At 40.5% G+C, this 15,879-nt stretch overlaps 1 protein-coding gene across 1 annotated transcript in view; it reads right to left on the reverse strand.

Annotated features, from left to right (window-relative positions):
- LOC124797925 (protein bicaudal D) overlaps positions 1-15,879 on the reverse strand; it is a 115,604-nt gene that overhangs the window by 20,949 nt on the left and 78,776 nt on the right. Inside the window, exon 12 of the mRNA XM_047261057.1 lies at positions 11,758-11,924. Coding sequence (XP_047117013.1) covers positions 11,758-11,924 — 167 coding nt within the window. The remainder of the gene's footprint in view (positions 1-11,757; positions 11,925-15,879) is intronic.

Genomic DNA, 15,879 nt, shown 5'->3' on the forward strand with positions numbered 1-15,879 from the left:
ATTCACAGATGGCAGTGTGGCTATATAGGGATCGTAGATGTAAACAAAAAAGGCAATCACCAGTGGGTGAAAAGTACTCTGCAAAAAGCTCATGGATTTTAAACCACTTGTTGCGGTTTAATTTCACTTTTATTTCCAATCAAGATATGCTCGAAGTGACAGCCCAGTATCTTACCTTGATAATGTGCAGTGGGTTTTGAGGCTAAATATAGCAGAGATATTGGTACGGCAGAGCTAGTCAATAATGATGATGATGATGATGATGATGATGATGATGATGGTTTGGTTTGTGGGGCACTCAACTGCATGGTCATCAGTGCCCATACCAAGTTCCAATTTTTAAACAGTCCAATTTTTTCACAACCCAATCTGGCAACTGTCATGGATGAGACGATGATGATGACATGATGAGGACAGCACTAACAACCAGTCCCTGAGCAGAGAAAATCTCCAACCCAGCCGAGAATCGAACCCAGGACCAGAGTTAGTCGATGGAATACACTATGTGATCAAAAGTATCCGGACATCTGGCTGAAAATGCCTTACAAGTTTGTGGTGCACTCAATCGGTAACGCTGGAATACAGTATTGTGTCGGCCCATCCTTAGCGTTGACGAATGCTTCTACTCTCGCAAGCATACATTCTGTCAGGTGCTGGAAGGCTTCTTGGGGAATGGAAACCCATTCTTCATAGAGTGCTGCACTGAGGATAGGTATTGATGTCTGTTGGTGAGGCCTGGCATGAAGTTGGCATTCCAAAACATCCCAAAGGTGTTCTATAGGATTCAGGTCAGGACACTGTGCAGGACAGTCCATTACAGGGATGTTACTGTCACATAACCACTCAGCTACAGGCCGTGCATTCTGAACAAGCGCTCGATCATGTTGAAAGATGCAGTCGCCATCCCTGAATTGCTCTTCAACAGTGGGAAGCAAGAAAGTGCTTAAAATATCAATGTAGGGCTGTGCTGTGATAGTGAGACGCAAAACAAAAAAGAGGTGAAAGCCCCCTACATGAGAAACACGACCACATCATTACACCACCACCTCCAAATTTTACTGTTGGCACTACACACGGTAGCAGATGATGTTCACCGGGCATTCGCCATACCCATACCTTGCCATCGGATCGCCACATTGTGTAACATGATTTGTCACTCCACACAATGTTTTTCCACTGTTCAATAGTGTTTATGCTCCTTACACCAAGGGGAGTGTCATTTGGCATTTACGGGCATGATGTGTGGCTTATGAGCAGCCACTAGACCATGAAATCCAAGTTTTCTCACCTCCCGCCTAACTGTCATAGTACTTGCAGTGGATCCTGATGCAGTTTGGAATTACTGTGTGATGGTCTGGATAGATGTCTGCCTATTACACATTACTACCCTCTTCAACAGTCGGCAGTCTATGTCAGTTAACAGACAAGGTCGGCCTGTACGCTTTTGTGCTGTACATGTCCCTTCATGTTTCCACTTCACTATCACACCGGAAACAGTGGACCTAGGGATGTTTAGGAGTGCGGAAATCTCGCGGACAGACGTATGACATGAGTAACAACTAATCACCTGACCACATTAGAAGTCTGCGAGTTCCGCTTAGCACCCCATTCTGCTCTCTCATGATATCTAATGACTACTGAGGTCACTGATGTGCAGTACCTGGCAGTAGGTTGCACCACAGTGCACCTAATATGAAAAACATGTTTGTGGGGGTGTCCGGATACTTTAGATCCCATAGTGTAGCTGCTGTCAAGTTCCAGTTGGAACAGCTGATGAAAAGCACTGACACGGCTTTTTGGATGCAGCTTTTATTATATTTATGACAATGTCAGTGATTGTGGCATCTTGTGAACACAGTTTCAACAAATGAAAGTCAACTATGGCCGTAACTAGATGTCAAATTTTGCTATCTTGTCTATAGAATACAACACAGCTTCTCAATTGGTCTTCAGTGGCATAATCAATCAGTTTGCTTTGCTCAAATCAAGGAAACGCAAAGTAAAATTATAATATTAACAAAGTATCTGGAAAGAGACATTTTTTTCAACTCTTAGTTGGAGCCCTTTTTTCTTTTATTTCTAGTTAGTAATTTATGCACTATTAATAATTTATGAGGAACAAATACATCTGTTCTTTATTAAATGTCACACTAAAACAAATGTACCATAGTTGCCACGAACATCTATAAGGCATAGATTTCATTTTACTTTCAGTTATTGTAGACAGTTTATATAACTTGTAATTTATTTACTACAATGATAGATTTATTTGTTATGGGTAATATTTTATATTAATACAGTTCACTTGAATGTTCAGCTGTTCAGTCATGCTTTATTGTTATTAATCCTAAATATAGCACAAAATCATAAAATTTGCTACACCTGTGTATAACAAAAATGCAAGAAGGTAGCTTCAGAGGGAGTAAGGGGGGAAGGGAGAGGGTGGCATTTAGGGAAAATGATGGGTTACATTCTCAGTCCTCCTAACCCATGAAAGATGATTGTGAGATTTAATGAATGATTTTATTAGTAGTTAAGTTTCTGATAGCATTTTTTTCTGCAAGACACAACGACGAGTTTAGCATGTCCAACTGCTGGGGCTGCTTGTTCCTAGACCTCAGGGCCTGGAGGTGTGTTGCAGCTACAAAAGAACGGCACTCACAATAACAATAGGATGTAACAGAAGCAAGGAAAAAAGAAGTTTGAAGAATTGTCATTCTAACTTCCATTCTTGGTCATTTTGATCACCAGAAAGTATTCTCATTGTACATTGTTGTACATTATCCTGGATATGTGTGTGTGTGTGAGAGTGTATACCCGTCCCTTTTTCCCCCTAAGGTAAGTCTTTCCGCTCCCGGGATTGGAATGACTCCTTACCCTCTCCCTTAAAACCCACATCCTTTCGTCTTTCCCTCTCCTTCCCTCTTTCCTGATGAGGCAACAGTTTGTTGCGAAAGCTTGAATTTTGTGTGTATGTTTGTGTTTGTTTGTGTGTCTGTCGACCTGCCAGCACTTTCATTTGGTAAGTCACATCATCTTTGTTTTTAGACATAAGTAAGTTTGAATAGATTGGTGTTGAAAGAAGAAATATTGTCGCTCAATACACAAAATCAAGGATACCAGCTTTCTTTCAGCCTCTAGCATTGATGATACTGTGAACGAGAAGACCAGAAGCACAGTTATGTGGCTTTTATTAGCCAGTTCAGGTAGCAATTAATTTTATGAAACAGGTGACCACAGAGAGTATATTACACAACGAGATAGAGTAGACCCAAAATAAACAAATTAAACATTTCAGTGCAGCTCTGTGTCTAAGTTCCAGGAACATGTATTGGATATAAACCTCTGTAATAAAACTGTGATAATTTATAGGAGTAGAGTATGGTGGAATAAAGTAGAACAGACAGTGGCTGCTAAGTAGTTTGGGAAGTAGTGGAGACTGGCCTGCTTAGCCACAACAGGCAGAATTAGCAACATGTCCATTGTTGGGATGGAGACCATGCTAAACACGTCTCCATTACATCTTTGGGTTACACTAGGGGCAGCAATAGCATACAGTCTAAAACTACGAAACTTTTATGGTATCTAGACTCTCTCACTAATCTAATGATTGTGGTAGACATAGGAATGGTAGGGGAAATGCCAGGTGACTAGGCAATAGCATCTAGCTGCTTCAATGCATCTTGAAAAATGAAAAAAAAAAATTAAAGTAGAAAGCACCGGAAGACTGAATCAGGATATTATTTAAGAACACATAAACTGATATCGATAAAGTGATGGTAAAATCAAAAATACGTACCTGGGTCAGGAAGCAGCATGCACAATACTGGAATAAGAACCAAAAAGCAATGACATAACCAGCTAATTATGTCAAAACAATGTTTTAAGAGAACTTCTACAATCCTGGGCTTGAAAAGAAGGAAGATTAAACTCGTGGTAGGATTAATGATTGGTCATAGGAACTTCAGAAAATACTTCCATATAGTGGGTATAGGGAAAGAAGTCCATCTACATCTACATAGTTACTCTGCAATTCATACTTAAGTGCCTGGCAGAGGGTTCATCGGACCATTTTCATACTACTACTCTACCATTCCACTCTCGAATGGTGCATGGGAAAAAGGAACACCTAAATCTTTCCATTCGAGCTCTGATTTCTCTTATTTTATTATTATGATCATTTCTCCCCACGTAGATGGGTGTCAACAAAATATTTTCGCATTCAGAAGAGAAAGTTGGTGATTGAAATTTCATAAATAGATATTGCTGCAAAGAAAACCACCTTTGTTTCAGTGACTGCCACCTCAACTCGCCCCTGTTGCGCGACAACATGAAACGAGCTGCCCTTCTTTCCACTTTAACGATGTCTTCTGTCAATCCTACCTCGTAAGGATCCCACACCGCGCAGCACTATTCCAGCAGAGGACGGACAAGTGCAATGTAGGCTGTCTCTTTAGTGGGTTTGTCGCATGTTGTAAGTGTTCTGCCAACAAAGCACAGTCTTTGTTTTGCCTTTCTCACAATATTATCTTTGTGGTCGTTCCAATTTAAGTTGCTCATTATTGTAATTCCTAGGTATTTAGTCGAATTGACAGCCCTTAGATTTGTGCGATTTATCGTATACCCAAAATTTATCGGATTTCGTTTAGTACCCGTGTGGATGACCTTGCACTTTTCTTTGTTTAGTGCCAATTGCCACTTTTTGCACCATACAGAAATTCTCTCTATATCATTTTGTAATTGGAATTGATCGTCTGGTGATTTTACTAGACGGTAAATTACAGTGTCATCTGCAAACAATCTAAGGGGGCTGCTCGGATCATGTAAATCAGGAACAGCAGAGGGCCTATGACACTACTTTGTGGAACGCCAGATATCACTTCTGTTCTACTCGATGATTTACCATCCATCACTACAAACTGTGACCTCTCTGAGAGGAAATCATGAATCCAGTCACACAACTGAGATGATACTCTGTACATATGCAATTTGATTAATAGTCGCTTGTGAGGAACGGCATCAAAAGCCTTCTGGAAATCTAGGAATATAGAATTGATCTGAGATCCCTTGTCGACAGCACTCATTACTTCATGGGAATAAAGAGCCAGCTGTGTTGCACAAGAATGATATTTTCTGAATCCGTGTTGATTATGTATCAGTAAGTCATTTTCTTCAAGGTGATTCAAAATGTTAGAGTACAGTATATGCTCCAAAATTCTACTGCAAATTGAAGTCAATGGGTTACTCCTATTTCCTTTCTTGAATATTGATGTGACCTGTGCTACTTTCCAGTCTTTAAGAACAGACCTTTCGTCGAGTGAGAGGCTGTATATGATTGCTAAGAAAGGTGCTATTGTGTCTGAATACTCTGAAAGGAACCTGACTGGTATACCATCTGGACCGGAAGACTTCCTTTCTTAAGTGATTTGAGTTGTTTCACAACACCTGTACTTTACATACGACCAGAATCTCTTTGGGTTTTCTACCATATTTTGAGACAATGTTTCACTGTGGAAACTATTAAAAGCATCTTGCATTGACATCCACACTAAATTTTGAGCTTCCGTGAAACTTACCCAGTCTTGGGGATTTTGCATTCTTCTGAATTTGGCATGCTTTTTTCGTTGCTTCTGCAACAGTGTTCTGACGTGTTTTGTGTACCATGGTGTATCAGTCCCGTCTCTTATTAACTTATGCAGTATGAATCTATCTATGGCTGTATCTTTGAATTTGAGCCATATCTGGCCTACACGCACATAATTAGCTTGGAAGGAATGATTACACTCTTTTAGGAAGGCATCAAGCGAATTTTTATCTGCTGTTTAAATAGATAAATTTTACATTATTTTTAGTGGTTTTGGTTGATATGGTTTTGAGCCTCATTACAATGACCTTGTGTTCACTAATCCCTGTATCCGTCATGACGTTCTCTATTAGATCAGGATTATTTGTGGCTAAGAGGTCAAGTGTGTTTTCGCAACCATTTACATTTCATGTGGGCTCATGAACTACTTGTTCAAAGTAATTCTCAGAGAAAGCATTTAGTACAATTTCGGAGGATGTTTTCTGACTACCACCGGCTTTGAACATGTATTTTCGCCAACAAATCAAGGGTAGACTGAAGTCTCCACCAATTATATCTGTATGAGTGGGGTACTTATTTGTAATAAGATTCAAGTTTTCTTTGAACTGTTCAGCTATTATAACATCTGAGTTGGGGGGTCAGTTGAAGGAGCCAATTATTATTTTGGTACAGCTATGGAGTATAACCGCCACCCATAGTAATTCGCAGGAACTATCTATTTCAACTTCACTACATGATAAACTACTACCAACAGACACAAACACAACACCACCTACTTTATTTAATCTATCCTTTCTGAACACGGTTTGCGCCTCTGGAAAAATTTCGGCAGAATTTATCTCCAACTTTAGCCAGCTTTCTGTTCCTATAACGATTTCAGCTTCAGTGCTTTCTATCAGCACTTGAAGCTCTGGTACTTTTCCAACACAGCTACGACAATTTACAACTACAATACTGACTGGTGCTTGGTTGATTCTCGTCATTTCTTTGCCCTGTACCCTTTGAGACTGGAGCCCTTTTTGATCTTTCCCAAGACTGTCTAACCTAAAAAACTGCCCAGTTCACACCACACAGCCCTTGCTACCCATGTAGCCACCTCCTGTGTGTAGTGGACACCTGACCTATTTAGCGGAAATCGAAACCCCACCACCATATGGTGCAAGTCAAGGAATCTGCAGCCTACATGGTCACAGAACTGTCTGAGCCTCTGATTCAGACCCTCCACTCGGTTCTGTACCAAAGGTTCGCAATTGGTGCTGTCGATGATGCTGCAGATGGTGAGCTCTGCCTTCATCTCGCTAGCAAGACTGGCAGTCTTCACCAACTCAGATAGCTGCCGGAAACCAGACAGAATCTCAGATGGCTGCCGGAAACAAGAGAGACTCTCTTCTGATCCATAGCGAAACACGTAATTAGTGCCGACATGAGCCACCACCTGCAGTTGGCTGCACCCTGTACCCTACATGGCACCCAGAAGGACCCCTTCCACAACTTGGATGACTCCCCCGGTATGCACACGGAGTGCACAACGGCTTTCTTCCTGTCCTTAGCTTCCATATCCCTAACAGGCTCCATCACCCACCTAACATTGGAGCTCCCAATGACAAGTTCCTAAGTGCAGACTGTGTAGGATGAAACTGCACCACACTTAATCTTCAAACGCAAGCACATCACATAAAATCAATGTATATGAAGAAAATCCCACTAAAAATTTTACTTATACACAACAGTTCAAAAGAAAGTGAAGTTCAACATATGTAAATAAACAAGATTAAGAAAGTCTACAAGGGGAACCACTGTTTGAACTCCTGTAAATAATGATTATGCATCTCCCTCAAATTAATCTTCACTCCATTTTGTTTTCATTCCTTCTCCTCAATCATTTTATTTCCAGCTTCAGCTAAACTGCAGATTTAGATTCATTTCTTGGAGGATATACACATGTAACAGAAGTTCTGTAACTGCACAAGATTTACAACATAATTCAAACAGTTTTTCAGTCCACCAGCTAATGTTTTCACATAAAAAAAAAAATGAATAACTGCTCTATCCATAAAAATATAATATTTATTGCAGACAATTGCAGTAGGTATTCTATAAGCAGTTTTTTTAAGTCTGCTTTATGAAACTTCTATTTCCAACACATCAGATTTGCTTTTCAATAGTTTCATATTTAGTTTTCTGGGAATGCTCCTGCAACATCCCCCCATGTATAGAAATATATAAAAAAAATATATAGAATCCAAAGAAACAGCACATCTAATGGACATAAATTTAAAAATTTTGTTATGCTGGAGCTATGGGAATTCGAATGCGGGGGCAAACTGTTGGCACTCATAGTATGGGTACCTCTGTGCCCAAGGTAACTGAAGTGTTTGGTGTTTCAAGACGCACCATACTGAAGAACCATAATGCATGCAGGAAAAGCAGAAAAAAAACATCCGCGAAGTCACAATGTGCATAAAAGTGTGTGTTGAGTGATCATGATAGATAGTCATTGAAGAGGATTGTGATGAAAAATAAAGAGGACGGCAGTTGCAAAAATCCCTGCAGAACTGAATATCGCACTCACAAACCCTGTCAGCACCAAAATAGTACAAATGGAGCTCCATAAGATGGAAATCGCATGGTGGGCTGGAATTCCAAAACCACATGTCAGTGATGTAAATGCCTAGACTAAGAAAACATAAAACCTGGACTATAGAGCAATGGAAGAGTGTCATTCAGTTGGATGAGTCTTGTTTCATACTGTTTCCAACTTTACATCTGATGTATGCCATCACAGGCCTATGATGCAGACTGCTTGCTGCCCAGAGTGAAACACTGCAGGAGTTTGGTGATTATTTGGGCAGTCATATGGTGGTAATCAACGAGCCTCATGAGTATTTTGCAAGATTGCATTACTGCCAAGAATTATAAGACCATTTTTGCTGACTGGATCCATACCACAGTACAACATTTGTTCCCCAATGGTGACACTTTGTTCCAAGACATCAGAGCGCCTGTTCACACAGGTCGCATCATCCAGGACTGGTTTGGTGAGCACGCCGATGGACCGTCGCTTCTCCCCTGGCCACCACAGTCACTATTATTGAGGCTTTGTGGATTTTGGAGAGGTGGGTGTGTGATCGCTGTCCACCTCCATCATTGTTACCTGAACTTGCCACTATTTTGCAGGAAGAACGGTATAAGACCCACTGAAAACCATACAGGACCAGTACCTGTACTTATTCATTCTGATGTGATTGGAAGTAGTTTTGACTTACTAATTGATCAGTTGATCGAGGGGAGCTATGGGACCAAACGGCGAGAAAATCAGTCCCTCAATCCAAAAGTTACTTGGGTAAGTTACGGAGTTCACTAAAAGTGGGTGGATCCAGTCAAAGTGGTCCAACTATTAAGTGAGGAAGCAAAAAACACACACAGTAGAAGGCACAGAAAGGTAGGTCAAATCTAAAAGCTGGGAAAACAGAGGGATCAAAGATCAGTTGTTGCCCACGAGAGTGGTCATGGGTCCCACACCTAGAAAACACAGAGAGGGGTCCCAACCACAACAACTCTGCCCCAACTCCACGAGTACAGCAAAAGTTTATAACTGAAAATTTAGAAAACTTTCATGTGGGAAACTGACAGACAGTGCAACCACCTGTGAATCGTCTGCTAACATTAAAGACAAGGAATCTGGAAGAAGGGAACAATCCACCAATACATGGCACACAGTCAATCTCGCCCCACAGACACATTTTGGAAGTGGCTCATCACACAAGAGAAGACAATGGGTGAGTCTAGAACGACCTATGCATAGACGGCGTAAGACAGTGGACTTCTTTCCAGAGGAGTTTATTACTGAGAGCACTAGCACAACAGATATCATTCCATTTTTGGGCAGGTTGGCTTTTTTCAAAAACAAGGCCCAAGAAATGGGATTGTGCTAGATCATCTAGGTGCTGGTCACCTAAATAAAGTTCTGGATTGGGGTGTATGTGGGTCGATGGCAAAAATGTGTAACCCGCTATTTGGAGGGAGAAAACTGGAAGCCATGAGAGAGGGCCAATGCAGAGGCCCATAGGATAGCATCTTGGGGCTAGTGTTCAGTGTGGGAGCTGCAACAGATGCAAAAATTGTCAACATACAATGCCGGGGTAACCAGAAGCCCAACAGAGTTTACAAGATGATTGATGGCAATGAGGAAGAGTGTGACACTTAACACGTAACCCTGGGGGATATCGTTCTGATGGATCCAAAGGCGTTCTGAGTGAAGTGTCACTTCAAACCTGGAAGAGCCAATGGGATAAAAACTTGCAGATAAAAATTAGAAGAGGACCACAGAAGTCCCAGCGATAGAGGGTAACTAAAATGTGACAGTGCCAAGCTGTGTCATATGCCCTATGAAGATCAAAGAAGACTGTGACAAGATGCTGGTGGTTAGTAAAAGGCTGTCAGACTGTTGTTTCCAATCTGAGTAAATGGTTAGTTGTAGATCATCCTTCCTGGAAGTCATACTCATATGGTGACAAAAGGCCCAGAGATTTGAGTACCCAACATAATCGGAAGTTACCCATCCTCTCAAGCAGTTTACTGCTTGTACTCTTGTATCTTCTTCTCTTTCTTATAAACTGGAAAATCTGGCAAGTGTGGAGAGTGGCAGACATGATAGATGACACACACAGGTGGAAGAACACAGGGGCTGCCCTCATGGAGTAGGTGGCCACAATCACCACACAGAGGGTCTGCTGTCCTGTGGGAAGACGTATGCACAAGACCCAAGCAACAAAAGCACCTCATGGGTGATGGGACGTACAGCTTCATTTCACATTGGTAATAACCTTCACCTTCTCTGGGAAGATACCCCTCGAAAGCCAGAATAAAGGAACTGTTATCAGTGTGGTTGTCTTTATGACCATTCTGCAAATGTCGAACAAAATTAATGCCACATTGCTCCAGATTTGCTGGATGAAGTCCCCATGAAAAATCACTTCCTGGACCACATTCAGAGACTGATGGGGGGTAATAGACACCATAACATCACCAAGGTGATAACAAGCATGAAGGGCTGCAAACTAGGCGGCAGAAGAAGCTGTGCTCAACAGGGAGCCAAACCGCATTTTACTGAGAATCAAATGGATTACTGTATGATAAAATTCATAACTTAACATACTGTAACTCACTCAGAAACTCACAAAATAGGTTTACTGTCAGTACAACTTTAACATATATTGGTGTTCGATCTAATTTTACTACATTATATAGTGAGTGAATTAGCATATCTGAGGAGTGTGCTCTCATTTAGCAGGATCTATGTTGGGCCAGGGAGCATGCACAAAAGTTCCTTAAAACGTGTGCAACTGGAGGTGTGCTCACAAATCTGTTGCCAAGTTTCATGGAGTCTAGAGGAGCAGTAGCACAGCGGATTTAAGTGCCTCATCTTTCAGATAGCAGCATCTACGTTACATTTAACAGTATTCAAAGAAAAATAACCAATAAATCCACAATGTGTCAAAAGTTAGGGTGTTCACACTTGTGTTCTTACACAGCAACCACCGTTGCGCCCCCCCCCCCCCCCCCCCCACACACACACACAGTGCAGTTACATAGCACCATTTGACTACATTGCCATGGCGCTTTAGCTTGACTCGAGCATTGTAGAAAAGCTTAGCAGTACGCGCGCGCGTGTCCGCCCACACACACACACACACACACACACACACACACACACACACAGTGCAGTTACATAGCACCATTTGACTACATTGCCATGGCGCTTTAGCTTGACTCGAGCATTGTAGAAAAGCTTAGCAGTGTTTTCAGTTTTGTTTGTGTGTTCACCAACTGAACTGGCAACTTATGATTTCCTTTATTCACATTCTGTCCAGAACTTTCCATTATAATTGACAGTAAAATAAAACTAAGTTAGAAAAGATAACCTAGAAATGTCTAAACCTTTAGGAATAAAGATTCTGATAAAGCAGAGGAAACAAAAGAAAGGTGAAGAAGGCGAAAAAGATAAGGAAGAAAAAAAAGATGAAGAAGGAGAAAAGGGTGGGGATGTTAAAAATGACTCACTGTAGTTAATTACAAAATACAGAAAATAATATCAACAAACAAAACCTTAAAGCAACCACACTACAATATTGCACTAAATACAAGGCATACCAATTCAACTTAAAACAAACCTCTAGTTCCTCAAGGCGTTGCGTAAGTGCAAGTTTCTGCTGCACAGCTAACCGTAAAAGCTGATTTAGAGTTTTCTTTTCTTCCTCTGCAGCCGCTAACTGAGAATGTAAGTCATCCACTTGGGTTACATACTCTTCGCAGCGAGCAGCAAACATTGCACGTAAACCTAGAAAACAGAGGTATATAAATTTCATTTTTTGAAAGTAGTAAAAGACCGTGAAATGATGAACGCAGATTGAGTTTCTTTTTGTGACAAATATTTTGGTGATAATACAGCACAATAGTTATATGTTATGAGACACACAATGTGATGTTACTGAAGGTAATAGTGACCGTCCCAGAAGAAAAGACAAATGAGCAGCATCTATGAAAAACAAGGTTGTGTGACATTTCAGAAAGTATTTTAATTTCTACTATTTCTATGACTGTTCTATTAAAATAACATCTAGCTGTAAGTAAATTTAACTAGTAATAATTGCTCTCATATTTCCCAAACTATTCTGTAATACTGTAGTCACTTATTATTTTGATTTATTCCCTACACAACACAGCCAATTATATGAAGTATGATGCTAAGCCAATGCACAAGATTATCACTATATTCAGTCAACTGCTGATACTATAGCAAATGATGATAGTACGATACTTTTCTTAGAGTTGGTACTTCATCTACATACATTTCAATTGCAGATAATCTACACTCCATTGATAAATTTATATGTTATACTTTAGTATTTGCACCTTAAAAATTTTGCTACATTATTTGGATATATTTAATTTCAGAAAATTTGTGTTTCATAAACAGAATTCCTTAGGTTTTTTTAGTTAAAACTAAATAATTCTTCAAACCCAAACCACCATTAAAAAACTGAACACTGATTCTCAATTTTATTCACTTTGGGATTCAGATAAAACATAGCACTGATACAGTCCAGGGCACAGAAACTTGTCACAGTAAACATCTAACAACACTGAATGATTTATCAAAACCTGAGAAATGATGATATCTATGTCTATTGAGGTTGAAATTGAGTCAGACTGTGAAGTTATCTGGGCATGAGTAATCAGTCTACGTGAACTCATATTCATCATCAGATGTTTCTACTGGCCAATTGATTCTGCTCTCATAGTTGTACAACCATTCAAAGAATGTCTCCACTCAGCAGTGCTGAAGTACCCCGATCATGCAACATATGTTTGACATGATTAAACCTACGAAGTCTCGACTGGGATGCACATGTATTTGTTGACTGTGGTACAGACAGACTTATCTTGAAAAGTAGTTCTGAATGCTTTCTCCAAAAACTGGCTTGAGCCTTTACTTCGGCAACCCACACACAATGGTAACATTTTACACCTCATAATTACAAGCAGGCCTGATCTTATCAACAGTTCAATACAGAGATGGGGATTAGTGACCAAAATGTCATCATAGTAACAACGGTTACTAAACTTAAGAAATCCATCACTTAGTTCCAGTATGATAATTATGGAGTAGTTATGGGCGAAGTTTAAGCTTATTGTTAATTGTATTCTAGATACGTATGCACTGAGTAAATGGATTAAGGGCAGAAAAGACCCAAGATGGTTTAATAACACTATTCAGAAAATGCTGAGAAAATAGAGACTGTTGGTCTCTTGGTTCAGAAAGAGTACCGAAATGTCAACACGCAGAGGCTAGTAGAAATTTGTGCATTTATAAGATGATCAGTGCATGAAATGTACAACTACTTCCACTATCATTAAGGTAGCAAAAGATCTTGTTGAGTATCCTAGACAATTCTGGTCCTACGTAAAACCACTACATGGTCACAGGTGTTTTGACCATGAGTTGCAACTTCTTCACAGTAGACTTTCTTCAAATAACGCAAGCTAAAAGGGATGGGCAACTCGCCAGGCAAAGGAAGTCTGTCAGCAAATTATCGGGGCCTGCTACAGAGATCACTAGCAGAGCAGAGCTGTGTTTCACATCACGCATCATGTGGGAACACGTAGTGCAGATCTTAGTATCACAGCACAACATGTTATAAGTCAGAGTGTGCTAGAGAGTGCATTCCTGCAAGCATTCTGCCGAGGCCCCATTGGTTTAAAAGTTCCAGTTGCCATCACCACAACCATTTCAATTTAGCACAGCTGACCTGTTCAAAGAAGGTTCTATAGCTCTCCGACTATGCACAACATCAGCACAGTAGTGCCTACACTGTACACAAGACTGTATTGTGCACCAATTTTGATGTCACCTCAGAGCAGGACTGTCACAGGCCAGGAATATTGTATAACGATCTCTTGAAGTTGAATGCTTGTGTGTCATTTAACAGATGTGTGTTTTAGAAATATAACTGCAGTCATTTCAGTAGCTGTGATTACAGGTATCTGTGCCTTATGTTTATTTGGGAGAAGCACCCCTGTTTACATTATCAGCGGCACCTTGTGGTGTTGTCAACATACATGTTGACAATTAAGGGTAACTACAAGAGTTACATTTTTGCTATGAAATCATACAGGCAAGTGCACTATCTTAAGTATTGGCAATGAGGCCATAAGGACTACACAACAGACTTAAAGCAGTTCGGTCAGTTTCTGAAAAGCATCAATGACTCAAGATGATTAGGATGTCATACTATCAAGACAATTTATCACAGCTCAACATTTTATGCTTAACCTTTTAGAAAAGTGCACTGTTTAACCTATTTTTTCTAGGGAGAAAAGTAAAATAGCAATAATCTGTGCTTAGTATATTTCAGATGGAACAAGAAATTGACATTATGACACAAACACTGCCACTGCTGTAGACTATTAGCACCAGGTAGGAAAGAATGCTCATCAAGCTAGGTGAAGAAAAACATGGACAGAAATCAGAGCCCCTCTGGCGACCCACCTGTTTTGCCAGAAGGAAAAATGGACAAATTACATTCCCTGCATGGAACAACATTTTACAAAGCAGAGGACAACATGCAAGGCAATGCAAAATACCTTTTCCTATCTAGCACTAGAAATGAAATTTATAATGTACAAGGTGTACAACTTTGCTTCTGCAGTTTTTTCCCCAACATTTGAGGCTTTAATGAAACAAATTGGTCACACATGTATCATTCAAAGTATTTTCCATCGCTTGCCACTACTTTCCCCCAACTTTTGGGCAGTGTGCGAACCCCACGTCGAAAAAATTGTTCGTCTTTTGAAGCGATCCAATTTGTGACTTCTTCATGAGATCGTAAGTGTTGGTCAGCCAAGCCATGCACCATTGATCTACAAAGGTGATAGTCAGAGCGAGCAATGTCTGGAGAATACGGTGGGTGGGGCAGGACTTGCCATTTTAATACTTCGAAGTACGTTTTGACCTCTTTTGCAATGTGGGGTCAAGCATAGTCATGCTGCAAAATCACTTTATCGTGCCTCTTGCTGTATTGCGGCTGTTTGTCTTTTAATGCTCTGCTCAAAAGCATTAATTGAATTCGATAACGAGCACCTGTGATTGCTTCACTTGGTTTTTAACACCTCATAGTACATGGCGTCAAGCTGGTCCCACTAAATGCAGAGCAAGATCCTGGAGCCGTGAATATTCGGTTTGGCCGTCGATGTGGAAGCATGGCCGGGATATCCCCATGATTTTTTGCATTTAGGGTTATCGTAATGAACCCATTTTTCGTCCCTGGTCACAATGCGTTGCAGAAATCACTTCCATTTTTGCCTCTGAAGCCACTGTTCACAAACACACACACGCCGTTCAACGTCTCTTGGTTTCAGCTCACGTGGGAGCTAAGTTCCTTCTTTCTGAATCATGCCCATAGCCTTGAGACATTTTGAAATGGCTTGCTATATCACTCTCACTAATCGTGCCAATTCTTATCGAGTTTGACGCGGGTCTTCACTCAGCAGTGTCTCCAATTCTGCATCTTCGAAAACATTCTCTCTTCCACCATTATGCCAGTCTATACGTTAAAATCACTGGTCTTGAAGCATTGACACCACTCATGACACATTCTTTCACTAATAGTGTCCTTACCACACGTACCTGAGAGCAATTAATGAGACTCAGTTGCTGTTTTCTTCATATTGAAACAAAACAGTAACACCTCCCACAAATGATGAGAATTAGTTTTGTAAACTGACATTTTCAA

Source organism: Schistocerca piceifrons, chromosome 5 (assembly GCF_021461385.2).
Source record: "Schistocerca piceifrons isolate TAMUIC-IGC-003096 chromosome 5, iqSchPice1.1, whole genome shotgun sequence".
NCBI classification, from domain to species: domain Eukaryota; kingdom Metazoa; phylum Arthropoda; class Insecta; order Orthoptera; family Acrididae; genus Schistocerca; species Schistocerca piceifrons.